The following is a 27986-nucleotide window of genomic DNA, read 5'->3' on the forward strand; positions in this document are numbered from 1 at the left end:
CTCTCCAGTCCTGCAAACTCCATGGGCTGAGCGCGTTTATATTTCCCAGTCCATGGATCTATCAAACGCATCCAGGAGGACATTGATCAACACTCAAGCATATGAGCATTGAGCCCGCACTTGTAATCTGCACTTAACCTGTTACATCTCAGACCTCTAGTCTGACCATTGACACTATGGACACCTTAGCAGAGACTTCATGGGATGTGGTCATTGCAGGAACAGGGCTGGCTCAATCTCTTTTAGCCTTGTAAGTCTCATCGGTCGAGCTGGAATGTCCACCACTGACGCGTTATCTTTCCAGATCCCTCTCTCGGTCGGGAAAGAAAGTTCTCCACTTGGATCAGAACCCATACTATGGAGGATCCGAAGCAGCCTTTAGTCTGGATGAGGCTCAGGAGTGGGTGAACAGTGTCAACCAACGTGGGTTGCCGCCGAGTGTGTTCTACATTCCGGCATGTTGCTGATTTCTGTTGATCCGCTAGATCCTGGCCAGTCTCCATTTGAAGATGCCAAGGTTGTCACTTACCCTCTAGACTCCTCCCAGCCCAGCTCCGAGGGCGGCGATCGTCCATCAGATGCTCGCCCCAAGCTGGCTGCGAGTCGCGCCTACACACTTTCTCTTTCCCCGCATTTCCTCTACACCCGCTCCCAACTAATTTCAGTCCTAATATCTTCCAAGGTCTACCGCCAGCTGGAGTTCATGGCCGTAGGAAGCTGGTGGATTCATTCTGAGCCCAATGCAGAGAACACCGAACTTGGAGCCACGAGAAGCTTTCATCGTGTGCCCGGCAACCGAGAAGATATCTTTGCTGATACTCATATCAGTATGAAATCCAAGAGAACTTTGATGCGTTTCTTGCGACATATCAGCAAGTCGGCTGATGAAGACTCCGAGGAGTCCGAAGAGGACCTATCGGCACCTTTCGGGGACTACCTTTCATTCAAGTTTGGTATTCCAGAGGATCTTCAAAGTCCTTTGCTCTCGCTGTCGCTGTCTCAGCAAACCCTCCAGGACACATCAGCCAGCCATGCCGTTCCTCGGATCAAGAGACACCTTGCATCTATCGGTGCTCTCGGACCAGGGTTCGGAGGAGTTATATCCAAATATGGTGGAGGGTCAGAGATTCTTCAGGTTGCCTGTCGAGCCTCTGCTGTGGGTGGAGGTGTTTATGCTCTCGATACGGGGATTCAATCACTCACTGATAATGAGTCGAGCGATGAGTATCCTGTAGAGTTGCAACTCTCCAACGGTGAGTCGGTTCGGACCAAGTCTGCGATCGGTACTGTATGGGATCTCTATCCTACCCAGGAACGGCCACTGTCTTGTGCTAAATTTACACGGTCAATTACTGTGGTCGCCTCAGATTTCACATCACTGTTCCCTGTCACGGTGGAAGGGGCTCCTGTGCCCGCCAGTGCTATCCTGATGTTTCCAGGGGATACCTTAGGCAGTCCGCAGTCGCCGCCAGTGTATCTCCAGGTCCACTCGAGTGACACCGGCGACTGTCCACGTCAGCAGAGTAAGTCTTTCCTCAACCCACTTGCCCACCCTCACCTCGCTCTTATGATGACTACCTTAACTTATCTACATTGCCTGTAATTGCATTGATGAAAACGTTAATCTATCTATAACTGATAAAGAGCAAAACTACTCTATTGTGGTTTCACCCAACTTTTGATTCGATCATGAGGCTAATATAGCATCAACAGGTATAATCTATGGCAGTATCTCTATGACAGGTCCAGAAGGCCAGACTCTCTTAGAGCTCGCCGTGGACCGACTCATTAAGGCCGAGGGACCCCAGGCTGTTGCGCTTTGGTCCATGCGATACAACCAGCAAGGTCGCCTTAGTAATGATGGCTCATACCCTACTATCCAGGCCCACTCGCCCCATGTCTACAGCTTCCCGCCTCCTAGCCTGGATTTGGCCTTTGAGGACGAGAATATTGACATGATCAAGCAGGCGTGGTTGAAGGTTGCCGGCGATGAAGACCCTGATGATTTTATGATCTTTGACGATCGCGAGGGCGCAGACGATATGTAGCATAGCACGACTTGAACACTTTGTGCCAATAGTTTGTATAGAACATATAGCTTCATGATACCAATAGTCTTGTTCAAGGCTCTTATGACTCAAGGTTTTGCAATCCTTCATTCAATTCCACCTTAGATCCAAACAAACTCGCCTTCCATAGTCAACTAGTCAACTGGATCAAGAAATTTCAACTTATCCTCAGTGTCCACGACCACGCCCACGTCCGCGCATAAGGCCCCGTCCTCGACCACGTCCATGCCCATGCCCATGCCCATGCCCGTGCTCATGATGCAAATGCCCGTGCCCTTCTGGAGGCCCATATCCAGGTCCAGGTCCAGGTCCATACTGCTCAGCATACCTCCTCTCCTCCTCATGCCTCTTGTGATCCTTACTGTATCAAACCCCCCATCAGCATCAAAAATAATGACAGAAACCCCCATAATAAGATCACTCACATCTCATGGCTAACCATGTTCATCCCAACAGCACCCAAAACCGCTCCACCGGCCGTTCCAAGAAATCCCCCTTGCATCTTATGGCCCGCATACCCCCCAGCCGCACCCCCGAGAAGCGTTGATCCAAGGCCCCTCTCACCCTCGCCCTCTGGACCTACGCCAGGACCAGTATTGACTCCATTCGCTTGGTCTTGCGGTACGGCCGTATAGTAGGATGCGTTCTCACCACTACCTTTTTCCTGGTTTGGAGGGTAGGATCCGTATCCGTGTTCTTGGTTGGATACTTGGGGAGGGTATTCAGAGCGAGGGTAGTTTTGGGGTGGTCGTTCGCTGTATGGGGGTGGGTAACCTGTAGCTGCACCAGCATACTGTGGCTCGCTATACGGATGTGCCTATATTGTATTAATTTAGCTATGGATTTAGGAAGGCGTTCATGTTTGATGTTCTTATACTTACAGCCGGGCTGTATTGGTAGTGCTCCTGTTGAGGCACGGTACCCTCCTGGTGGGGCGGGTAGGCTTGGCCTTGAGCTTGGCCATGGTAAGGTTCATAACCGTTCGGTGGGACTGTATAATTCGACATAGCCACTGATTTGGGACTGGTTGAGGGTGAAAGGATCAAAGCAAAGTGATAGAGTACAGAAGAAAAGATGAAATTAAGAGGGGGGTGTTGTTACTTTATGGGATGTGCTCTCTACCCACACAGCCTCTTCCTTCCTAATTTGGTTGTTCACATTTGCTGCGGAAAAGTGGCATTCGCAGCCTTAGGGTATTGGATTAGCCGAGTGGGGGAATCATCGTGTTGATGTGGACATGCAGATGTGTGCGTCGTAACTAGCGTGGCGTTGGTATCCAGAGCTGAAATCGGTACATGTAGATCAATCAGATGCAGGCCGTCAAAGTCGGACGTAGATGATAAGTTGCTGGAAGCTACATCCCAAGTCCGCATGTGCAGAGCAATGAATAATTGTAGGAAGAAGCTGGTAGGAAATGATTTGTGGATAGCCTCCCGTTCTCTCTAGAGTAATAATCCAACTTATTACTCTGACTCGCAGCAGTAACCACTCAAACAGTGTAGTGCCCTAACTGAGTCTCTTGCATGAGCCAGCGTTTACATAATCCAATGAGGTGTCCATCAATCCCCACCAAACATCACACTGCTGCAAGGGAGAGCGATCAGCCAAGATACGAGGGTGGCTAAGTGATCTCCGTCTATAGTATTCACTCAAGCCCACGAGCCCAGCCACGTAGGTAAAGTTCTAAGCTTAGGACTCGGGCCAAGCGCACGCTTGCTCTCTTCAACAGCACTGATCAACGCATCTGCATACTCTTGACGACTAGCATCACCAGATGATCGCGACCTGACACGATACTTCTCCGAGAGGACGCGACCAACCTCCCACCCCGCATCCTCCTGATCCTCCGGGGATCTAATAACATCTTCCTTCTCAAGCACCCACCCCGCCTTGAGCGCCAGCTCCCGAATCTTCTGCGGGGTTATAATTGACTGGATATTATCATGACGGTCCAAGTTATCGTCCCTGGAATTGAACTCCGCTTGTGAAATTGCCGATAGCAGGTGTGGCAGAGCGGCAATATCCCCTTGGATATCAGTTGAGTACTCTGCAATGCGGAGGTGCTTTGTTCTTCCGCGTAGAGCCACCAGCATCGGCGTCAGTGCTTCGGCGGATGGAAGGTACCAAGTTGAACGCGCGAATACGGTGTAGTCATACAGTGGTTCTGAGGCGCTAGAATTGAGGAAGCCTTCAAGATCTGCTTGGTGGAACGTGATCCGGTCACCGATCTCACTCTGTTTTAGCTTGTCTTGTGCTTGGCCCAGCGTCATGGGTGCTCCTGCTTGGACTGTTAGCATGATTGTTGTGTGCGGTTGCTTTCTGCTTTCCGATAAACGAACCGTAGTCCAAAGGCGCCGGGTCAATTCCTGTGATGTGGCCCTGCTCTCCCACCAGATAGGCCATCGCCAGGGTGCAATCTCCTTGCCCGCAGCCAATTTCGAGTATCTTTGATCCAGATGGAATATCCCATGTCTTGAAGAGGTCGACCCTAGCCTGGATTTGAGGCTTGGATGATCCGCCGTCTGATATCCTTGCAATCTCAGTAACGTCTAAAGACATGACTATAATTGGTTTAATGTTTGGGCTGAATTTTGGTAGTTTCAAGAGGTATATTGAAAATTCAGTTGGACTTAATGTCTGTTTATATGTATTATGCACATATATAGACAGGAAAATGTCTGCCGGGTGGGTCTTTCCTAACTGGGCTGCCGCCGCTTTTATGAGGGCGCTCAGGCTCAGGCTCACTGAGTAAACGTGAGCACGGGTTAGACCCCGATTCACCAATTGATCAGGTTTAATTGGTTGAACCCACAGTGGATCTATGGGCCGAGACCCAGTGATTACGCTCATGTTGATCACGTGATGTAGGACTCATATATGGCACGCTCAGTGAGTGCTTAACTTCGTAAGCAAGATTTGGCTAACTTATACTAAACAGAAATTTATTTCCAGCGGAGCATACATTCAAGAGTACACCATTCACCAGTCGATGATTGACCAAGGTCTGTCTCATGGAACCACTAGGGATTCAATTTTCCATAACCGGCCAGCATTAGTGGGCTATGGGTCACCATTAAAACCACAAAATATTCAAGATAATAGACAGTCCGACCAGCAAAAGAGGGGACATATTCTTCAATGACCCAGCGATAGAGCACTTCGTTTTTCCTAGAGCAACTCTAAGTCAGTTCCTAGGTCAAACCGAATGGCAATAATCACGAACCATCGGCGTAGTCACACATCAAGGCGTATGAAAAAGTATTTTCTATCCACTGCGTGTTGTTCCAACTTGTGCCATTGCATTTGCTGTATACGCAGTCCGTCAGGCTGTCAACCTGGCCATCCGAAAGACTGGTTGCTGCATTATCGCAAATACATTTAACAACGGATTTCTTGGTGCTTGCCATCGCGGTAGGGGGGCTACCACAGACTGTGCTGTCGACTAATACGTTGTAATAAGATTCGCCATAGCAATTCTGTGCACAAGACGGATAGCCATCGACCCAGGCACTCCAATCACATGGTGTAGTTATTGCCGATGAAGCAATGGCCAGAGCGAGTATTAAATGAAGATATCGCAGCATGGCAAGAGAAATTTGAAGATGAAATGGCTGCAGCTATAAAAAAAAATAATAAAATAAAAAGGTGGCAGGATTGCACCATGCCAGGGATATATAGCCACCAAATCATTTCGGCCTGGGTAAAACTTACTGGCTATCTTAAGTAGCCAACCAAATCATAGATGGACTAAGGATCAAAACGCGAAGGCAGCCACGATACGAGGCTTGTTAGCATGGCACTAACAGTGGGTAATTCGCTGTCCGCCCCGGTCGGAGAACTCGAGGGACCTAAAATTGATGTTCATCTCGCCTGCAGCTGCTAGAGGGAAGCTATGTACAAAGTAGGAAAGCAATTCGCTGGAAAATTTGGGCAATTGTCTAGCACAATTTAGGCCTCATTGATCAAGCTGCCGACTGATCCTAAAAGAGGCTAAAAGGTCACGATTCTGCACAGGCCCCTTGGCTCGATCAGTATCAGGTCTTACAACTAGCAGATCAATGATAGATAAATCTAGAGTCACAATGGCATTGAGACCTCGCCCACAAAGCCAAGCTCATTTGCGCAACAAAAAAAGTATCCTGAGCTGTCTGGCAGGGTTGATGGTACTAGGCCTAAAGGGTGGCTTTTCATCTCGCTAAGCTTTGATAAGCATTCGCAAGCTTTGATTGACCCGAACCCTCTCCACTTAAAAGTCCCCGCTCGTGCTCGCTCGGCTCATTCTATATCCGTGATCCTAGGTAAATTCCCTCTCTTCTTTCCACACTCAAGTGCGAGTAACGGAGTGAATTGAGATAAGAATAATTGGGCCATATGTACACAAAGTCGAATTTTATACATTCTGAATCAGCGGACTGAGTATAGATGCATATATTATCTGTGAATGAAATAGACCTCTGTAAACTATAGCTCACGAGCGTACCATCGGTATATCCAAAATTACCTTTATTTAATTGAGATTTGCAATGGTGAGATAGAACCATTTATCGTCCCCACTCTCTATGATTTCCATTAAGTCTACATCGAACGGTCCGCCGGCAAGATACCACCGAGGCCGCGCCTCCCGAAAATAGGACCGAACGCTTGATTAGTGGCGCTGCTAGTGCATAAGTCTTTTCTCTATCGAAAAAGCCCGGTCAAAATCAATGTAACTGCACCTCAGCATGGAACTCAGGAGCATTCGTCTGGAGCCCTGTACTGCCCACCCATTGAACATTACGGCAGTATATCAGATTGTATAATAAAATTTGAGTGGGCTCATGGAATTTGGAACATGAAGCTTGCCCAAAGAACATAAGGTGCTATCTTGCTACCCTGGCTGTCAATGTGCACAGCTTTGGGGGCTGAATGGAACGAGCTAACTCCATAGCCTACATTAGTGCACAGGAAATGAATGGAAAATAATTTGGAAATTATGAGCTTCTGTGTCCTAAATTAAAGCGGAAAGCCGGGAGGTAATAAGTCTCGGAGGACTATAAATTCTTTCTTGGAGGAGGGACTTCTCATCATTCAGCTTGACATTCGTTTCAACCTTCATTCTTTACATTCGTTCCAACCTTCATTCTTTACTTTCCTTCTTTCAATTGATTTTCACCAGTGGGCCTCTTTTTGCCCTTGCTCATTCATGATGCGAAACATCGTCGGAGGCATCTTGCTTGCTGCTGGCTTGTTCACAACAAATGGAGGAGCAACCACTCTTTCAGGCGCCGCCTCAAGAGTACAAAAGCCAAGCCGCTGCCCAATGGCATGTGACACCTACGACTCAAATGGGTGGTATGTGTATTCAAGTGCCTCGCGAGTCGCCAAATGTAATGAAACAATGCTGCTCGATTTTGCGATTCACACTTCTTTGAATGATACCAAGACCCACAACACGATTCACACGTGCATCGCAGAAGGCTTGGATACACAATTCTTGAAGAACGATGAGATCAGCTGCTCTGGAGAATTTCTCGCCTCTACGATCGACTATGAAGTTGGTCTTTGGAACTCAGCACCTACTACCGGAACAAAAGCCTCCGGGGTTGAAGTCCTGACCAACCTCAAAACATTCCTTGTAGGCGACTGTCAAAAGTTAACTCTCTTTGGATATTCCGATGGAGCTGCTGTTGGAGTATACGTGGGCGCCGATCTTGCAAATGCCCACAACATCGAAGTGGCTGTGGGAAACGCGATCAGTCAGCTACAGAACGGTGCTGTTTCCTTTGTCTGGCAATACTGTGGATCTACCAAAAGTGACACTATTGGGGTGACTGTCAATCTTGATGGTGATCTCGCCATTTTACAGAATCATGTTGTGACTTGGAGCGAGGGTGGATGTATCACTGGCTTCGAGAGTAATAGCATATCCAACGCAGTCATCCAGAAAAAGTCCAGCGTCAGAACGTCCACATCATTGACAAAGAATCATACTGTTTTGGCTCGATCTTTCAGCCACATCAAGTCTCGTGGCCATAAAAACGCCCACGATCGAGTTCATCAACGTCGCTCAACCTGCTCCTACGTCCAAGTTGTATCTGGAGACTCTTGTGCATCTCTCGTGACAGAATGTGGCATTACCGCGGCGGAATTGACCGAGTATAACACGGCTTCTGATTTGTGCTCTACTTTGACCGTAGGCCAGTATATTTGCTGTTCGGCTGGCACCCTACCCGACCTCTCCCCTTCCATGTACTCAAATGGAACATGTTACACGTACAATGTGCAATCGGGCGACACATGCTCTGCTATTGCTGAAGACTATACGATAACGGTCGACGACATCGACACCTATAATTCTGATACCTGGGGCTGGTACGGATGCGATGATTTGCAAGAAGGCCAAAACATCTGTCTCTCAAATGGCACATCTCCTTATCCAGTTGCCCTCGCCAACGCCGTCTGTGGACCACAGGTCCCTGGAACAAATTTTACTGGAACAGATGGTCCAGACGACTGGGCTGCTTTGAACTCTTGCCCTCTTAATGCATGCTGTGATGTCTGGGGCCAATGTGGTACCACTCCGGAATATTGCAATGATACTCTGGCATCCACCGGGGCGCCCGGAACGGCAGCAGAAGGATCTGAAGGATGTATCTCGAACTGTGGTACGGCGATCACCAATGATGCTGTGGCTCCTTCCTCCTACTCTGCTATTGGCTACTATGAAGTGTCAAGCATGAGTCGGCCTTGTCTGCAGATGAATGCTTTCTCTATCGATGTTACGAAATACACACATGTGCACTTCGCTTTTGGCAACATCACATCAAACTTCTCTCTTAGCGTTGAAGGAGCTGCAGAGCAATTTGGGTATTTCCAGAAGCTCGAGGACGTCAAACGTATCATTTCATTTGGCGGGTGGGCATTTTCTACCGACGCTGACACATATATGATCTTCCGGGAAGGTGTTACGGAGGCTAATCGCGACACTCTGATCACCAATGTGGTTGATTTTATCTCCAATAATGACCTCGATGGGGTGGACTTTGACTGGGAGTATCCTGGCGAGCCTGATATTGCTGGTATCCCAGCAGGTAGCAGCGACGATGGTGACAATTACTTGGCCTTTTTGAAGGGTTTGCGCGACGCTCTACCCGACGATAAGACAATTTCTATCGCTGCGCCCGCGTCCTATTGGTATCTGAAACAATTTCCAATCTCCGAAATTGCGGATGTTGTCAGTTACATAATCTATATGACCTATGATCTTCACGGAACATGGGACCTTGGAGATGAATGGGCGCAGGATGGCTGCCCTGCCGGAGATTGTCTTTTTTCTCACGTGAATTTGACTGAGACAATGTGGTCTCTTTCCATGATCACAAAGGCAGGAGTGGCAACCAATTCTATCATGGTTGGTGTGACTAGCTATGGGCGCTCATTTCAAATGACTACAGCAGGATGCACAGATTCTTCTTGTACTTGGAGTGCGGCTGGCGAGGCTGGCGAATGCACCCAGACTGCTGGCTACATTTCAAATGCGGAAATCAACCAAATCTTAGATGATAACTCTGACGCTTATTCTCTTTTCGACAGTGCTAGTGATTCGAACATTGTCGTGTATAATGAGACGCAGTGGGTGGGTTATATGACCACGACGACCAAGTCCACTCGCACTTCCTACTACAAGACGTTCAATTTTGCTGGCACAACTGAATGGGCCATTGACCTTGAAGAATTTGTTCCAGCCAGTATCGTCGACATCATCTCCGATAGCACTGATCCGTCTTTTGACTATGATCTGCCTTGTATCAATCTCATTCCCGGCCAGAATACATCAGTCGAACTGGAAGAATACTTGGATATGGGTATCTCTTATATTGACAAAATCCTGACTTATGACGGTGAGCCTCACGCAGGATTATCTTTCAAGTTGATAAGCTCAAGGCTGACTCGTCCTTTCTTTCAAGGCGATGAAGGAGATTGGGACAGTGTGCTTTTACAGAGGCTTGAAGACTTCAGCTGCGATTCCTTTCCGGATGGTGACTGTGGGTTTATTGAGCCTTATCAATGTGGCACTTATGATAACACAAATGTTACCCAAGAGGAGTACTGGGCTCAGTACATTGTTGCCACGTTTTTCGCAAACTTGAAGCAATGGTACAGTGCCTTTGATGGCGCAGTGATTGAAGATTCCTTGAAGATTGATGAAATCGTTTCAACATTCGACCCGGTAACTTCAAGTCCTTTTACTATGGAAAGTTTTATGTCAGCTCTTTCAAGTGCAATGAGCGATGCTTCCGAATTTGTGGGAACTTTCCCCGGTTTCAGCGAAGTAAACGCAGCTGTCAGCATCGCAACGACCGTCAGTAGTCTCATCTTCAATGGAGACGCATCTTTGCCAGATGATTCGACGGTGGAAACCGAGATCACAGACATTTTGTCCGAACTTTACAGTAGTGTGGCGGGCTACGTGGCCGATATTGACACTTATCTGTTTGAAACGCCTGCCGAAGCAGACAAGCTGCCCTCCGACCTCACAACCGGCACATACGAGCACCCGGTTTCTAACTACCTTTACAACTCTCGGCCACTTCTCACGCTCACCGCCAGTCAATGGGACGAAACAATGGGAAAGATCAATGTGACTTTGCAGAAATATCTTGTCGGACAAACTATGGGAGCTGCCGACTACTACATCCTCAAGAACGGACTGTCCTTGAATTTGTGCGATGACGTGGGATCTTATGTCATTAATGGTAGCTGCTATCAATTGGCTTATCCTGGCGCCGCCAGTTGTAGGCAAGGGCTTTCCTACAGCACCAATGCCGATAGCGATATCGTCGACACCATCGTGAATTCCTATGACATCGAGGTCAAGGAAATGATCATTGTCTCGGAGTATTGTCAGAACGTGACTGGGGAGTATTTTGGAGCATTCAATGGAGACGTCAAATTCTCGGGTTATCCCGTGTGTTTTTTCAATCTGCCAGTACTTGACTTGTTCAAGTCAGCTTCTGTCGCATGGGATGGAGTCGATTCCTGGGATAGTCCATGTCTAAACTGGGCGCGCAATCAGAGTGCCACGGAACCGGTATTAGGTGTGACATATCTCCCAAGCAATTTGGAAACATTCTTCGATGGCACTTACTGTAAGTGTACGTCAAGCGCTGCTTGCAAGCGCTCGGAACTGGGCAAGCGAATGGTATGCTAGAGCATTTCGCAAGAGTTGAAGACTGTTGGCGAATTTAGTTCTCTTATCGACGGAGTATTCAATAATCTACAAGATCATTGCACTTGAAATAAAAACTGCAATCATATGAATTACTGTTCAGATTTATGCTGTTCAGATTTACCTGAGTAGTAGTGCCTCAAGCACACTAGGCGTGACGGATGCCTACTTCAGTCGAATGAGTCGATTCAGGTAAATATGATGGTATTCCACTCCCTACCTTGTTGTAATATAAGATAATACCAGTGCATAATTTATTTGCATTTTATACTGGTTTATATGTAAAAAGTTTTGTCGAATTGGGTTTTATTGGGGCCCCAGGTTTGGGTCAGGGTTGGGCTCTGGGGTGAGACCTTCGACCCAAGTTGGGTTTTGCGGAAGTTAAGGTAGGACATTGAATAGAAGCCGAAATAGGCAGTGGGGCTCAAGTGTATCTTGTGTCATCATCTCACCTAACCTAACTATTGTACCTCCCGCTTATTGTACACAACTTTCCTTTGATGAATAACTACGTTAAGCCCGAGTGCTTATGTAATGCTCAGTGAGCGGGGCGGAGTGCTTAGGGACGTGCTCAGTTTTACTTAGTGAGCAAAAAGCGGCAAGGGGTGAGCACTAAAACGGAAAGGTAAATCAAAGTTTGTCAGACATTATCCAGTAATATGTTATGTTCCCGCAAGTGCTCCGACGGACGTCCGTCTCACAGTGTTCATTTCACCAATTTCTACTTTCGATCAGAAATGACTCACAATCTTATGGATGAAAAGCCACGAGTCTTGCCGCATTTCAGCCACTTCCATTGTTTACGAGTAGATCGAGAAGTAATTCATGGTACTGAGTCACATTAATGCCTAATCAGTTATAATTTCATTAGCTAACTAGACAATCATGGATACCAGCTGAGTCAGACGTTGAGGAAAGGCACAGCATCGAGCTGCATACCGTATTGGCCATAGTGCGGGTTTAATCGTGTGGACCAAGAAAAGCAACCCGCGAATATTTGTGATAGGAAAAGTAGAATTGAATCAACAAAGAACCGGCCCGAAGCAAGCCCACTCTTTCCATCGAGATCCAGTTCCACTCCACCTGCTCCTAATGAACGAGACACCGGCATTCAGCTGAGTCGCCTGTCCGAGCCAAACCCAACCCAATCACCTCTCATCCGATAAACATATCCCCCCACTCATGCAGTAGCGCCTACAGCCACTCCGAAGCCAAATCCAATACGCGCTCTTGCACGCCGAGCTTCACAGCCGAAAACGCCAGCACTCCAAAGCCAATGGCCCACTTCGTCAGACTCCTCTGCGAGATATCCTTCCCATCACGATCAAAAGGAGGTGTAACATCCGGCGCAAAAGCCTTAAGCTTCTTCAGCGAATAAGGCGGGTACCTCGCATCCATCAATGACTCCATCCAAGCCGGGAAAGCATTCGTAACCGTACGCAGGTAAGAGAACTCGCGGAATCCATGGATTCCATGGTAGTAACCGAAGCCTGATGATCCCGTTCCTCCGAATGGCGCACCCTGGGCGCCGGCGTGGAGCATGCAATCGTTGAACGTGACGCCTCCAGACTGGATCTCGTTGAGGAGACGGTCTTTCTCGGCTTGGTTTTGGGTGAATACGTAGGCGCTCAGTGGTTGGCCTGTTCCTCTGGTGAATTCGAGAGCTGTGTCGAGGTCTGCTTCGATTATGGGGAGAATTGGACCGAAGATTTCCTCTGATAGGAGGCTGTCGCCGGGTTTCACGCCTGTGACGATAGTAGGAGCGAAGAAACGGGTGGAGCGATCGCGTTGGCCGCCGTAGACTATTTTGCCTGATGTTGAGTTTAAGAGGCTGTTTAGTCGGTCAAAGTTGCGCTCATTGACTATGTGAGTATAGTATTCTGGGCGGTTATCCTCGCCGCCCATGAAGATGTTGAAGTGGTGGGTTAAAGCCTTGACTAGGGCATCGTGGACTTGTGGGTTCACGAGAATGTGATTCACATTCAGACAGATCTTTTGGGGTCAGCTTGATTCTATGCTTGCAATATTCGAGGTGACAGAGTGGATTTGTCGGGTAGTCTTACCTGGCCAGCGTTCATGAACTTGGCGGCTGCAATATGCTTGCCCGCAAGGTCAATGTTGGCTGTGGGTGTGACAATAGCTGGACCCTGGCCACCGAGCTCCAGTGTGACGGGTGTAAGATTCTTTGCAGCCGCGGTATAAACAATCTTTCCGATGTTCCCGGAGCCAGTGTAGAAAATATGGTCGAAGCGGCGCTCAAGAATATGCTGCATCCCTTGCGGACCAGCAGAGATACAACGGATAGCACTTGAATCCAAGTACTGCGGAATAAGCTCCATCATCAAATCTTGGCACGCAGGCGCCATGTCCGATGGTTTAAGGATCACGGCACAGCCAGCAGCGATGGCAGCGACCATGGGCTGCAGAATTAGCAGGACTGGAAAGTTCCAGGCGCCGATGACAAGGACCACACCCTTAGGCTCCTTGCGAACGGTTGTGCCGCCCATGAAGTTGAGGATATCCCATCTAGTCGGCTTATCGTCCTTCATCCACTCGTCAAGACTCTTGAGAGTGCGAAGGACATCCTTCTGAAGGCCAGCGCAGTCGGAAAATATGGACTCCTGACGGTGTCGGTGGAGGTCATCGTGAAGCGCAGCTGCGATGCGATCCTTATTTTCTTCGACCATCCACCATGTGCGCTTCAATTGTTGGCGTCTCCATTCTTTATCTTTGGTGACACCAGCGACAAATGTATCTTGCACGGTTTGAAAAGCCTGTTCCAGAAGGTTAGTAATTACGTACACGGTTAGCTACTGGACGTGGTCTTGCCTGATCGAACTCGGCTGCGGTTGAGAACCCCATAGTGAGGAATTTGAAATGTGGATCACTGGTGTTTCTTTTTCGAGCACATCAGATCTGTGACAGTGGCTCGTGACGAAGAATTTACATGTTGACGTTGCCCGCACGCCAAGAATGCACGCATGAACTCCGGACCCATCTGGTTAGTCCGTGCAAGATGAAGTGTGGAGTAGGCCGTGGTCCTCGGCAAAGCTCAAGGAGCTACGGTCCGAGCCTGAAGATGGCACATTTTAGTGGCTGAAGCGTGGGAAATGTGATTCCACGTGCGTTAAGTATGTGAGTTTCAGTGAGGCTTGGTCAAATCACGGGTTGATCCGTAAAGAGGAGGAAACTCCGTTAAAAGACCGATATATATAATCTAAGGCTCCAGCCCGTCAAAAGTTATGCCTAGTGACCCTTTCCTTTCCTAGCTAGTATAAGATAATCATAAAGTGTTTCAGTCACTTTAAACCCGTCACGGCCCGTGAAGTGGGGCAGCTAGCTTGAAGTCCAAGTTGTTCTCGAACATACATGGCTACCTATACAAGTGCTCCACGATGGACACCAAATCAGGCTCATTGGAGGGAAATGCCTCCCCATCTGTCAAGACGCGTGTTCAATACTGCAAGGCAGCTGCGAAACATTGATACTCCGCTTGTACCTATCTGTCTACCTGTGACGCTCCTCGGATGTTTCTACAAGTCTAGATGGACCCCACAGTAATCCGAAACGCTCGATATTGTATCGATGGATCCAATTCAATATGCAGATCCTTAGGTCAGTAACTCAAAACTCAGTTGAATATACCCCGCATGCCGCGTTGGTATATGTACATTGTGACTGGGCTCATTTTTGGGTGAGAGGAATCCGACCATGGAACATCCATGTTTAAAGGCGGGAAACCAATATTTGGTACCCGTCGACATCCTAACCATCCCATTGGCTGTGTCCTTCATTGTTAAACATCGCATCGTAATCGTGTGCAGATCAGGAAAGTTTCAGTAGACAATTAATTAGATGGTTCTCACTCTGGTGAGACATGTACCACGTGAAAATATATAAACCACGGCGACGAGTGTCCTTTCACTGTTCCTTTGGTAGAGATTTAACCATGTTCAAGCACCTAGAGACTTTGTAAGTACTCTTGGGTAGTATGTGAGTTGTTGATCTTGGATTTAATCCGAACGGGCCTGAGCCCTGTAATCTCTCAAATTCATCTCCATACCCTTGCAGAGGCCAAGAAATAGGTAAGACGATCCCCGCCGGGGGCCCTGTCATACATAAGCGCGCAAGAAATTGAATTGATTATGGGATATATGTATCACTTGATCTTCGTGCAACGCGTGAGACCTAGAAAGAAAAAGGCAGAGATCATCTTCGCGGTGGCTGTATATAGTTTATCGCGAATGTTTAGTAGAGTTACTAGATCTATAGTGGTATCTCTGCACTGGCGCCCCGCGATCGATATGCAGGGTCTTGTTTATGATCATCGTCTTCCCCCTCCCTCGGTGCTACAGTAGACGTGTAAAGCGGGAAAATCCAGCAAAAATTACATGAAGTCGTAATCTTAGCGAAGCCGTGAACAATGAACTAAAATCGGGATGCCATAGCCAACCATATGGCCGGCAATAATACCGAGAAATCTACGCGCGTGGGATGGAAGATTAACCCAGGACAGTTAGAGCTAACAGGGGTCCTCGGGTAGTTAGACCCTTCGCGATTCGGACATGTTATGGCGATAAATTGCATCATTTCCTGGAACACTTCTACTGGTTCTTTAATTTTAATTAACCGGGAACTTGAAATCCCGTTTAAATAGGGGGTACCCTACTCCGAACGTTCTTGGCCTTATCTTGCCCAGAAAACCTTGGAAAAAAGTGCCTGCTACGCTCGCAGGACGGCACAAGGGACGATCAGGGGCGGCTCCACTCATGAATTTGACACGCTTGGTTCCTTTGTTAATTTCAGGGTCTGTAAAATTACGACTCCGCTTGCAATTCCGTCCCTAGCTGGGTGGCTTGGATTTAATTTTAATTTTCCCCGTTCAATGACAGCATCGCCAAGACGGCTCTGATCGAGCTTAAACCACTTGAAACATGCAGGACGGGACTTCGTCATCAAAAGAAATATAGACTGTAGGGAGTCAATGTTTATTGATCTTCAAAGGTTGCTGAGGGTGATTTATAGTCATTGATTTCCGATCGGTAAAAATTCCCCCAAGGTTGGCTCTTTCACGGTTGCCTACAGTGGCTCCCAAGACCTCAATGGGTTAAGCTTAAAGATGTCCAGCTGGTTACGGCTCGCTAATTCGTTATGAAAAGTAGGCACAACAGCTCACTGGTCTACCGAAATTAGGTAATTCCAGCTAAGAGTCTTATTCGGTTCCAGCCCTGTGATTTCTCCACGGGCTTACTGTATGTGTGAAACACACATCTTCACAGGCTAATATATATAGAACGGAGAAGGAGGACGTGACGCAACTGTCTCAACAGTAATTTGAGCAGAAGAGGTCTATGGTACCACAGGCCTGAGCCCAGGGTGAAAGTCTGAATGGTTCACCTGTCGATCCTGGCCCACTTGCCACTTGACCTGAGAGAAGACCACGGCTGAAAGAGCATCGCCACAATGACCGCGGATAAGCTTTCAGGGTCTAAAAAGTCTGCATGGAGGGAAGGAATCACTTGAGGCTAGGGAACAATCAATGATATTGCGAGAATTCGAGCGCATGTTTCGAATTTTCCATATGAGATGTTCAGGGTCGGCAGTGCAGACTGTCATTGGTAAGAGAGTAAAGGTTGAACCCCCAGGAGTCGGTAGCCAAGATTAACGGCCACCGAGGACACGCGTCGGTGGGGCGGCTGGCCACCTGCGCCCCTCCGCTGTCCGCTGACTGGCCAGAGCGGCTGGACGCCAGGGCGATCGACCTTCAGATCATTTCCTGTGGAGGACATGTATTTGGTGTGGTAATTCACATGGTATTTCTTTTCTTTACATGCATAAACATTGGATCGAAAAGAAATGTTTCCAAGTCTCTCTTGAATCGATTGGTCCAAGCGCTTCCCGGTGACGTATCTATACTCGAATCCATTACAGTATGTATCGCTCGCGGCATCATGATGAGGAGATATAGGAACACTTCGGAAATCAAAATCTCAGTCTACGGAGTATTTTGTTTAAGAAAACCCTCCTCATTTACCTTCAGTGCTACACGGCACAGTAAATATAGAACAAACAATAAATGAATATAAATAGATGTATCTACTACGAGGTAACTGCACATATAGGGCACATGGTCCGGTTATAGTTCAGGGTCGTACATGAATTCATACAGTGTCTCTACGGACTACACTTCGATTCCGACGTCCTATGGATCTGTGTGCCTCCGGACGGTGTTCCGACGGGTTAAACTACCGTTGCAGACGATCTGATGGGAGATGTACCCGCATTCGGATCTGAAGGGACGAAAGCGATCATCCATGGTGCTCTTATCATCCAGGAGTAGGAGTCCACTACTGCCTGTATCGTTCTTTGCGAACCAAAAACAGCGGAATAAACAGAAGAAAAAACCGGGCAATCACACGAAAGGCCATCTGCCGATCCTCGCGTTTTCTGATACAGTCGATGGAGCATATGGGATGATCTGTCCCGAACAACCCAGCATTCCATTTCCCGTTAGGATCGACGATGACTAGGGACAAAAAAAAAACACAAGAAGGAACAAACTCCACTCAGTCATTCACCAGGGGGAGGCAAGATGTCATGAATCAGGCTACCGGTACGATTTCGGTTTTGGAAGGGATCATGAATAGTATCGAGATAATCACATTCTATACGGAAAATTGCTACATAAAAATGCATCAGTCTAATCTATTAAACCAGAGCCAATAATGAGGCTCAGAAACCAAGGATTCAACCAGTGTCCAATTAACAATAAGCCTGCAAACAGCCCTGAAGCCCTGAGTATATAAATAAAATTCCGGAAAATCCCAAAAATCGCAATCCCAAAAAAGTGGGAAAGATTACCGGTAATACCAAAACGCGCATTCTCTCGCTCCCCCCGATCTTCTAAACCTACTTTACCTCTTCGCTCTCTCCCTTTTTTTTCCCTTCGCACTACTCTCATCCCCCTCTCCATCGACTTAAGTCTCGCCCTGGACTCGTTGTCCAGCCGCGTTGGTTACGCACTTCTTTTCTCCGCTGAACCCCTTTTTTGATCTTCCACGCCTCCCCCATTTGACCGTGTCGCGGGTCCCGACGCTGCCAGCCTCTCGTTGATTTCCGGCATCTGAAACTGCCTGTCATTCCTTGAATAAACAACCTTTAAAACCATCCGTGGTCAACTTCACCCCGTCTTATCTCGAGATCGTTTCGTTCTGTGGTCAGCTCCAGCTGTACGATCATCACGGGACACGAACATCCTTGAATTCTGCCGAGACCGAATTCGATAAGAACTACTTAATTTGACAACCCCGAGGGCCTGCCGAATTGCCCCTACCGCCCTCTTGATCTCTCCTCCGCGGAACCCTCCAACGTACATGTTCGAAAAATCGAGCCCTCAAACCGTCAAGATGCCCCTTTTCCGGCTGAAGACGGTCTTTCCGTTGCTCGCTTTGCTGTCGATTGGTGTGTTTTTCTGGTGCATGGAACGTTATGACCGGTCTGCTTTCCTCCGGTTCAAGCACCCCATTGAACAGGTCAACCTGGGCCAGTCCCAAATAGACATGTCCACAGGGCAGTCCGAGGCCGCCAACACCTGTGAGGTCGACCCCAAATTGGCCGCTCCCCTCTCTTTCGCCGAGTGGCTTCCTCGCAAGAACTACACCCGTGCCTACTTCCGTCCTCGTCTGGTGAACCCTGACACCGAGTTCCACACCCTGGAGGAGGTTCAGAAGCCCGTGCTCCCGCCTATGGTTACCATGGAGCGTGGCATGGTCGTTTCCCCTGATAACACCGAGGATGTTTTTGTCTGCCCCGAGATTATTGACGTCGACGTCGCCGCCGATGACGATGTGGAGGAGACTTCGAAGCTTCTGTTCGGTCTAGCGACCACTGTGGATCGCCTCGATCGCCTGCTCCCGTCCCTGCTTTACACCTACGGAAATACCAAGGCTGGCCTGATTGTGCTGGTACCTGAGTCGGACGATGATTTGGAGAAGCAGGAGACCTACTTCCGCAACCGCGGTCTCGACCTCACTCTGATTGCCTCTCCTCTTGATTTCACTGCTCGCTACTTCGGTATGGTGGAGGCTTTCTCCGAGCACATTCGCAAGCACCGCCCGCACACCACCTGGGTTGGCTTCAGCGATGACGATACCTTTTTCTTGTCTCTGCCCACATTCGCCAAGGAGCTGAAGCTGTTTGATGAGAAGAAGAAGCACTACATTGGATCTCTCTCCGAGGCTAGCTGGCAGGTGGACACCTTCGGCCACATCGCATTCGGTGGTGCCGGTGTGTTTGTCTCCAAGCCCCTCCTGGATGTCCTCATGAAGTACTACGACGAATGCCAGTCCTGGGGCGAGCAGCCCGGTGACCAGAAGCTTGGACAATGTATCCAGCGCTTCGGCGATACCTCCTTGACCCTGTGGCCCTCGCTTTACCAGATGGATATGACCGACCCCGTGGACGGTGTCTACGAATCTGGCCGCAAGATCGAGTCCATGCACCATTGGAACTCCTGGTACACCAAGGATGTAGTGAAGATGACCACTGTTGCCGCGGCGGCTGGCCGGAAGTCCGTGCTGCGTCGCTGGGTCTTTGATCAGGAGGAGACCGTGAACAACGCCACCGGAGAGACCACTCGTCACTTCTGGGTTTTGACCAATGGCTACTCCATGGTCAAGTACACCTACGATGAGTCTGTGCCAGACGATGCCATCGACTTCGATGCCGTCGAGAAGACCTGGCCCGAGGATCCCCGTGGTTTCGAGGAGCGCCTCGGTCCCCTCCGTCCCGCCGAGAACGACGGTGTCACCAAGGACCGCTGGTTGCTACACGACGCCTACGTGGTCGGTGACAACGTGCACCAGTTCTACGTGCGCGAAGAAGATGAAGGCCACAGTGTGATCGAGATTGTCTGGCTTGGCCCCAAGGGCGGCGGTGGCGGTGGTCTCAGCGATCACCAGATCCGCGGTACCTACCAGCAATAAGACCATTAACGTCGAAGCCCCCCAAGTGATTCTTTGAAGGCTGGTCCTTGGGTCTTCTACTGATTAACCACATCTTCTTTCATTTCGCTGCACATGATTCTATTGCTTCTTTTCCCCCAACATCCAGCTTCCTTTATTCCCACTCATGACGGCCAAATCTATTTCGCATCGACCAATACTCTTCTTCACCGACCTTTTTCTTTTTCCGGATGAGACTCGTGATCGTGACTTCTCCAGTTCCTGATTCTTCATTTATCCGGCGTTAGCATTGGCGGAGTCCCTTCTGGTGCAGGAACCTTGGTGGCTTTCCGTGCTCCATATATCCCGGCCTATTCTTGGGCTACCCTTTTCCACTTCTTTTTCTCTGGCTTACCTCCGTGCTGGGTCCAAAGAGTCTATGTACTTTCCCATGCCATATGGCTTGCTGCCGACCTTCCCTTTATTTTTTATTATTTCTTTTCCTGTCGCGTTTCACCTTCTGCGCCTGGATCTCCGTCGCGACTCGGGGTGAGGCTTCTATCCATGGCCATGCATATCGTGTTTGTAAAAATAGACTTGAACGGAAGACCATGTTTGGGTCTCCGTTGGTGATTAGCGTTGAACGAACTGTTCATTATGCGAAGAATATGATGAGTTCTTATTTACGGTTGTTCAATGTAACGCGTAACCCAAGATTTCTTACGTCCCAGGTATATAAATCGAGCATGATTACTAGATATCATTTTATCTTTACTGCCATTCTGGGAATTGTTCTCTCCCCATTCTTTCGAGGAACCGTTCTCTCCCGCAAATTAAGCTTCTTCCCTATTGACTTCCCGCAGGTCTGATCGGCTAGAGATGAAGTCATCGATCTCGACAATCAAGGCTCTCGAGATAAGGGAAATTCCGAAAACATATCCTAGGGAGTCTAACGAAATTGTGCCGACAGTAATACCTTCCATCGGTATGTTTTGCAGGAATCCGACCGTGGGCCGAGACAGGCCTATTACATGCCAGGGACATGTTTGGGGAAGTACACCGCAGGTTACTGTACAACCCATATACAAGGTGAACTTATATTCATCAAACCTATTCATCAAGGCGTGAAGCATTCTGCCTCATGGAACTCGAATTTTTTATTTGGTGTCTGGGATTAATTAAGATTCTAGGTGAGAGTTCACCGGAGTAACTTGCTGCAGGCTCGAGGCAAGATTCCCGAGGCACCAGAATCCCCCAACCGCCACATATGGGGGCCAAACCGAGTGCGGTGGAATGCAGGGTCGAGCCCTAGGATAATTTTAGCATGGTATGTATGAGCTGATCATGGTTAATGGGGACTTGTTCACTGCAATTATCTTTACTGTACTCGATATTTTTTTTCTGTCTATCTATACAAGCAAACCCGTAAATTTAAGTCATGATCCTCAGCTAAACGGAAATAAAGTGAGTCCAGACCGGAGCAACATTGGGTTTACGCTTGCCTCGATACGGATGCAAGCGGAGGCAAAGCGGGGCAAGTGAGTTGGCCCCTTTGAGGAGGCACCAATCATAATGTGTGATGGCGTGAGAGGGGGAGGCAAATACCGAGATGATACCAAGTTGATACCGACATTTAGGGGGTGGAGGGAGGGGAGGTACTTGTCTTGATTATAAGAGTGGCATACTGGCAATAGGTACTCTGTTGGTATCCACTCTGTAATAATACGGTCCAAACCAGTCCCACACGTGACTGACCGCCTGCCACATCGCACCTCGCACTTTCCCTTCTTCGCTCTCTTCCCCCTTCCTTTCTCTCCCAACCCTGCGATCCAAAAACGCGTTACTCGATTGGGTATCTACGATTCCCTTCCCCTTTTGGCCAGCTCCCATCTACCTCTTTTTGAACCACTTTTTCACCATTTCGTTCTCACTGCCTACCATGGCCGACATGACTGCCGTCGGCGAGGAGAAACTCTCCCCAAACCATGATGACCTGCAACAGCCCGGCAACGGCGCTGACACCCGTGGCACCAAGCGCGGCCGCATGAGCGCCGAGGACGACGACGACGATGATGACAAGCCGGGCCGTGAGCGCCGCAAGATTGAGATCAAGTTTATTCAGGATAAGTCGCGTCGCCACATCACTTTTTCGAAGCGGAAGGCTGGTATCATGAAGAAGGTACGTCGCGATCATCCTTCCCCCCTCTACCTTCGACCATCTTTTTTTACTCTCCCTTGGCCCCCCCTCTATGAAAGAACCTACATAAACACTTCTTCAATCTTTTTGATCGCTGGCGAATAATTATTCTAATTATTATCATTGAATTACAGGCGTACGAACTCTCCGTCCTTACGGGTACTCAAGTGCTCTTGCTGGTTGTCTCCGAGACCGGCCTCGTCTACACCTTCACCACCCCTAAGCTCCAACCTCTCGTCACCAAGGCCGAGGGCAAGAATCTCATTCAGGTGAGTCGCCCGCCAATTCATTAACCTGCTGAGCTCTAGCTAACCGTCGCACCCCAGGCCTGCCTCAACGCGCCCGACCCCACCACCAACGAGAACGGCGTGGATGCCGCCGATGTCCCTGCTGAAACTCCCGAGGATGTCGCCCACAGCAACGTCAACGCGTCGCAGTCCAACATGGGCCGTCCGGGCATGCACCCTGGTTACATGACCAGTGAGCAGCAGCAGCAGATGGCCTACTACCAGAACCTCCAACAGCAACAGCAGGCTGGTGGACAGTATCCCGGTATGCCTGTGGGTGGTCGCATGCCTCCGCAGCACCAACCCACCGCGTAAAGCTCCCAAACACCTTGCGCGCCGCTGCGGACGGGGTCCTAGATACTGCGTCATCCCTTCTGTTTTCCATCTCTCGCGTTCATTTGATACCCGTCCAGCTCTGCTGATCCATCCTCCCCCCACCTCCACACCTATCCTCTCCAATCTTATCTACCCACCATCAATGGAACCGTTGATGTCTTTTACCTGACAATCGTGTCACGGTATGATGCTGAAGTGTACATTGTCAAACACTACGCAGGAACTTTCTTCAGGTTATCTGTCTTTGATCCCGATATCGATCCTGGTCTTGCTGAACTCGAAAACAACCCCTACAAAAAACCTGAATAAAAAAAAAATTACAAAGAGAACAAAAGAGCGCAAGCACGCAAGGCTGGACTTAACACTATTCTTGGCTGTTTCTGGTTTCCTCTTGCCCCCTCTTCCTAGAATGGCGGAGGTTGGTGGTGTTCGTGGTGCATTGATTTTGTCGGCGAAGTGGTTTCTTTACTTCCCTGTTCTGTTTATCTCATACGACCATTATTGATCCTGTTTCTCTCCATGTTCTATTTTTCTCAGTGTCTAATCTCAACTGTGTTTCTATCTCTTATACCGTATTTGTCGTATCTACCCTACCTACCCTTTTCCTATGCCTGAAAGTTCCTGTTTCCTTTGGAAAGGATGTATCTCGTATGGGAAAATCGGTGGTTCCGATAGTTTATTTTGCACCGTGTAGTCTGTATGTTTTCAAATGGTACCATGTGTGGCCCTAAAACTCGCTTTAGTGACTTCAGTTCCTCTCAGAAGCACTGTAGCTTACATCCAATTTCCAAGGTTGAAAACTATACATGGGCCTCGGATCTACAGCCTTAACTGTTTGCCTCGTGGCAGTGTGGGGCCGTTAACCCACAACAAATATAGTTCCAGTTCCAGATAGATCCAAACCGCAACGGGATGCCCATTACGTACAAGGAAATCCAACCCTTGGAACAAGGTATGAGTATGGATCTTACACACATACCTTCGAATGTACAAATTTACAGGTATCAATGGACAACTTCAAGTTGAAATTCACATATCAATGATTTTCTTCCTTTTACTTAGCTGAAATCACCAGGCAGCCGCCATTAGAGGTATATATCTTATGCACAAAGCTCACCAGCACAGCTAGTCGCCACTCGACTATATCACAAAAATGGAAACCCGAGAAAAGGAGCAGGACCAACAGGTAGGCAGGCTCGAAGTATTTCGACAATGGCAAGGGAAGAGACGTGGTAGAGAAAAGGAAACAAAGGTAGGGAGAATGGGACTGGATCTCAGTCCCTACTGTACAAGGAAATGAAGAGATAGGAAAGGGGATATCGTGTATGGAGCAAAATCCGGATGATATTTACATCTAGGCGGGAAAGGAAAGGTGATTTGAGCATGGTACGAAGCTCAAAGAGATGATGTTGAGGCCCCTTTCGACCCCGGCGCGGCAGGTTGAAGCTCATCAGTTGTAGTATCGTGGGCTTCCCTCACCCAAGGGAGACGTGTTTCAGAGCGCGGTAGAAGGGTTGAATAAGCATGGTCGTGTTCGTGGGAGTCAGAATCACCCGCCGGCGGGGTCGTCCATCGAGATAGGAATTGTCGGCCTTGGTTCCACACGCCTCGCAGGGTTCTTCTCGGTCCTGCGAGAAGGCTCGACGTCGATGATGGATCGGCCGCAGCGCTTGGAGCTTCTTGCTCGCGGCGTTCGATGCCGCCTTCTGGGATTGTTCCGTATCCGTTTGCTCCCTGCACGGTGGGCGAGAGTGGGCTGCGTCGCTTGCGTTGGGAACCCATGAGACTGGCCCAGGGCATTGAGGAGCGTCGCCAGGTGCTCTCCTGTGGGGATGGGCGACCACGATGAGAACCTCGGACACGTTGGTAGGAGATGGGGCCTATTGTTGAGTGGCGGGCAAGGCCGCGTTTTGGAGCATGCAAGGCGCCGCTGCTGGAGCTGCGAGGCCGGTCGTTAAATGAGCGCGTCTGCGCAGTTGCAATATCGTAGTCCGAGTCATCAAGTTCGGCCCATATAGAAGCCGCGTTGAGATCTGCGGCCTCGTGTTCGTCGAATGTCTGAAGGAGGGGGAGGCTAGGAGCACGGGCTCGTGGATGGAAAGGACGCTGTCGCGACCGAGAAAAGCCGGGAAGAAGTGGCTCCCGTTCTCCTAGTTGCGACTCCTCGTCGTCCAGACCATCCAGCAGCCCTGATGACGACGGAGAGTGTTCCTCGACAACTCCCAGGCCTGGACCAAGCCCCGTCTGTGTAGGTCCTACAACTGCGACAGCAGTATGGCTCTCGATATCCTCGAGTCGCCACGATAGACATAGTACACCACCCAGCAGGATGATAGTTCCCAATGCAATAAGGCCTGCATGGAACCCAGCTAGTTGGGACGCCTGGCGGAAGTAAATAAGACCATCGAGAATGGCGATAATGTTGTAGATGCAAAACACAAACGGGTACAACACACTTGTGCTACACAACTTAAGCCCGCGATGCAAGTAAAACAGCTGCGTCAATGCTAGAGTGATCATGGCCAGCAAAATCACCCAAGACTGCCATCGGTTGAACTGGTTCTCACCATCGACCAAGGTGCGAACCAGGAGCTCCACCGCCGACTTTGCAAGTAGTAGCGAGTGAGCGGATAAGATTCCACTCACTGCTCCATAGCACATACCACGGGCGAGTTTAATTCGACTCTGGAGACGCAGAAAATGAGTTGTAGAGTGGCCTGCCGCAACGGGTTTCCCCCGCGACCCTGGTAGGAAGTATCTCAGTAGCTTTGAACCCAGTAGAATAGTCGCCACCACAAGTAATGTCGCTCCCATCCAGATGAGGAACGGTTTGCCTTGGAGTAGTACCAGCAGCTGGTTCAAACTATGGGCTGGTTCTCCAATGGCGCCGAAGGTCGCGATCAACACTGCACCAATGCAGACGAGGCCGGTGCCTGCGAAGGAATAACGGGTGAAGGGTTCGCCGAGAATGAGGGTCGCGAAGATAGTATTAAACACCAGTCCGGACTATTTCACAAAAGATTAGTTACGCCTGCATGAATGGAGGTAGCGGAACGGCCAAGAGCCATGACTGACAGCTTGAAGTGTAGAAAGAACCGGTAGCGGCAGGGTGGTAATTTGAATTGTGCTGCCAACGATGTTGGAGATTACAAACATGCCCATTCCAAGTTGCCATCGGCGGCGCTTATATGGTGGTCGGCGCACATCATATGGGTGTTTTTCGTCCTCGAGCAGGTGGGACTTGCGCTGGAGTGTCAATCCGATCGCTTGCAAGCTAGTTGAGATAAGTCCGACGAGAATTCCGATCTGATCACTTGTACATTAGCCATTGAATACTGCTTCCATGTCGATTTGGAGATCTTGTAACTCACTGCGACACTGCCTTGTGGCGACAAGTCACCTAGTTTGCCCATCTTCGAATCTCGTACATCGGGAAGAAGCGGTAGGAGTGAGTTGACTACCGGAAGATGATAGCCATGATTTCCCGCAGGGCTTTTTATTTCCAAATTTGCAGGGACGACAGGAAGAACAGGGAGAAACAAGGGTTCGAAGTAGAGCAATAAAGGTATTCCAAACAGGAGCAGGGGAGCGGGAGAGAGAACGAGGGGAGAGTTGCGGAGCGACTGGATGCGGACCGCCAAGGCGAGACAAGAGCTTAGTTGGACACTTGACTCTCCCTTTCCCATTTCCCTCCCACCCCACGTCATTCACCACCTTCTCTCCCTCTACACCAGGAAGGATCCAATTACCGCCGTCATGTCGCAAAGTCATGCTCTTTCAGATGATCAGGTGAGAATGTCCGATTTTGGTGGTGTGTGTTGCTGTAGGAGCTGCAGGCTAACCACGATACCCGCATCCTAGGTCGCGGGCGAGCTCCGCAAGATGACCGCGTTCATCCGCCAGGAAGCTCTGGAGAAGGCCCGGGAAATTCAGTTGAAGGCCGACGAGGAATTCGCTATCGAGAAGTCCAAGCTGGTCCGCCAGGAGACCGCCGCCATCGACACCCTCTACGAGAAGAAGTTCAAGCAGGCTGCTATGTCGCAGCAGATCACCAAGTCCACCCTCGCCAACCGCACTCGTCTCCGTGTGCTTGGCGGTCGTCAGGAGCTTCTGGATGAGCTCTTTGAGAAGTCCCGCAACAAGGTGGCTACCGTTGCTTCCAACGACAAGAAGAAGTACCAGGCCATGCTGCAGGGGTTGGTCCTCGAGGGCTTGTACTATCTGAATGAGGATAAGGTGTCTATTCGCACACGGAAGAAGGACTACGATGCTGCGAAGAAAGCTATTGAGGGGGCTGCCAAGGAGTTCAAGGAGAATGTCGGCAACGAGGTCGATGTGAGCTTGGACGAGTCCGACCCGCTGCCTGAGGGATCGTACGTATCTTCTAGCCTCATGACTTGTAATTTGAGAGTGGCCGGTGCTAATCTTTTTGTTTTCGTACAGTGCTGGTGGTGTCGTCATTATCGGCGGACAGGGCAAGATCGAGATCAACAACACCTTCGAGGAGCGTTTGCGGCTGCTGGAGATTGATGCTCTCCCCGCCGTCCGAGAGACACTGTTTGGAAAGAACGTGAACCGACGATTCTTCGACTAGAAGGCATTTACTTGTTCTTTAGGTCCCTTGCGAAGGATGTGTTTTCTTTCATGTTTTATAGTTATCGGGCTCCTCCTGGTCCCTGGTCTTGGACATCTCTATAGAGAGGGGGGTTTAGTTTCTCTTTTCTTTTCTTTATCTTGCACACATATCGGGCCTGGAATATGGTCAATCTCCCCTGAGCGTTCGTCTGATTCATCTATGATTGCAGAAAATTTCGGTAGTCAATGCATGCAAATAAAACATATATGCCTCGCTCTATCAATGAGTATCATGGTCGTGGTAATCATTATGGGTATCCAATATTAAATCAAACAGGTAAGATTCGTACGCCCCAACGGTATGCAGCAGTT

The 27986-nt window shown here is 49.2% G+C and overlaps 10 protein-coding genes across 10 annotated transcripts; 5 read left to right on the forward strand and 5 right to left on the reverse strand.

Annotated features, from left to right (window-relative positions):
- Positions 1 to 176: 176 nt before the first annotated feature.
- On the forward strand, positions 177 to 2048 carry N7503_000239 (putative Rab geranylgeranyl transferase escort protein; the record flags this gene model as incomplete). The annotated part of the gene is made up of 4 exons (XM_057059800.1): positions 177 to 250; positions 305 to 423; positions 486 to 1523; positions 1714 to 2048. 4 exons carry the CDS (start codon positions 177 to 179, stop codon positions 2046 to 2048), a joined length of 1566 nt encoding a protein of 521 aa, XP_056926723.1.
- Positions 2049 to 2203: 155 nt separating this feature from the next.
- N7503_000240 (uncharacterized protein) lies at positions 2204 to 2383 on the reverse strand (the record flags this gene model as incomplete). Its single annotated transcript, XM_057059801.1, has 1 exon — positions 2204 to 2383. The coding sequence occupies one exon, from the start codon at positions 2381 to 2383 to the stop codon at positions 2204 to 2206; it is 180 nt and encodes a 59-aa protein (XP_056926724.1).
- Positions 2384 to 2490: 107 nt separating this feature from the next.
- N7503_000241 (uncharacterized protein) lies at positions 2491 to 3076 on the reverse strand (the record flags this gene model as incomplete). The annotated part of the gene is made up of 2 exons (XM_057059802.1): positions 2491 to 2886; positions 2951 to 3076. 2 exons carry the CDS (start codon positions 3074 to 3076, stop codon positions 2491 to 2493), a joined length of 522 nt encoding a protein of 173 aa, XP_056926725.1.
- A 642-nt stretch (positions 3077 to 3718) lies between these two features.
- Positions 3719 to 4628, reverse strand: N7503_000242 (class I SAM-dependent methyltransferase; the record flags this gene model as incomplete). Its single annotated transcript, XM_057059803.1, has 2 exons — positions 3719 to 4347; positions 4409 to 4628. 2 exons carry the CDS (start codon positions 4626 to 4628, stop codon positions 3719 to 3721), a joined length of 849 nt encoding a protein of 282 aa, XP_056926726.1.
- A 2626-nt stretch (positions 4629 to 7254) lies between these two features.
- On the forward strand, positions 7255 to 11259 carry N7503_000243 (uncharacterized protein; the record flags this gene model as incomplete). Its single annotated transcript, XM_057059804.1, has 1 exon — positions 7255 to 11259. The coding sequence occupies one exon, from the start codon at positions 7255 to 7257 to the stop codon at positions 11257 to 11259; it is 4005 nt and encodes a 1334-aa protein (XP_056926727.1).
- A 1212-nt stretch (positions 11260 to 12471) lies between these two features.
- Positions 12472 to 14139, reverse strand: N7503_000244 (Aldehyde dehydrogenase C-terminal; the record flags this gene model as incomplete). The annotated part of the gene is made up of 3 exons (XM_057059805.1): positions 12472 to 13269; positions 13341 to 14051; positions 14080 to 14139. 3 exons carry the CDS (start codon positions 14137 to 14139, stop codon positions 12472 to 12474), a joined length of 1569 nt encoding a protein of 522 aa, XP_056926728.1.
- Positions 14140 to 18683: 4544 nt separating this feature from the next.
- On the forward strand, positions 18684 to 20261 carry gfsA (glycosyltransferase family 31 protein; the record flags this gene model as incomplete). The annotated part of the gene is made up of 1 exon (XM_057059806.1): positions 18684 to 20261. One exon carries the CDS (start codon positions 18684 to 18686, stop codon positions 20259 to 20261), a length of 1578 nt encoding a protein of 525 aa, XP_056926729.1.
- A 1897-nt stretch (positions 20262 to 22158) lies between these two features.
- On the forward strand, positions 22159 to 23018 carry N7503_000246 (Transcription factor of morphogenesis MCM1; the record flags this gene model as incomplete). The annotated part of the gene is made up of 3 exons (XM_057059807.1): positions 22159 to 22398; positions 22551 to 22685; positions 22743 to 23018. 3 exons carry the CDS (start codon positions 22159 to 22161, stop codon positions 23016 to 23018), a joined length of 651 nt encoding a protein of 216 aa, XP_056926730.1.
- Positions 23019 to 24434: 1416 nt separating this feature from the next.
- Positions 24435 to 26452, reverse strand: N7503_000247 (uncharacterized protein; the record flags this gene model as incomplete). The annotated part of the gene is made up of 3 exons (XM_057059808.1): positions 24435 to 26045; positions 26115 to 26345; positions 26411 to 26452. 3 exons carry the CDS (start codon positions 26450 to 26452, stop codon positions 24435 to 24437), a joined length of 1884 nt encoding a protein of 627 aa, XP_056926731.1.
- Positions 26453 to 26666: 214 nt separating this feature from the next.
- Positions 26667 to 27956, forward strand: N7503_000248 (H(+)-transporting V1 sector ATPase subunit E; the record flags this gene model as incomplete). The annotated part of the gene is made up of 3 exons (XM_057059809.1): positions 26667 to 26852; positions 26901 to 27412; positions 27483 to 27956. 3 exons carry the CDS (start codon positions 26667 to 26669, stop codon positions 27631 to 27633), a joined length of 849 nt encoding a protein of 282 aa, XP_056926732.1. The 3' UTR covers positions 27634 to 27956.
- Between the last annotated feature and the right edge of the window lie 30 nt (positions 27957 to 27986).

This window comes from Penicillium pulvis, assembly GCF_028828015.1.
Source record: "Penicillium pulvis strain IBT 33274 chromosome Unknown contig_10_segment0_segment0, whole genome shotgun sequence".
NCBI lineage: Eukaryota > Fungi > Ascomycota > Eurotiomycetes > Eurotiales > Aspergillaceae > Penicillium > Penicillium pulvis.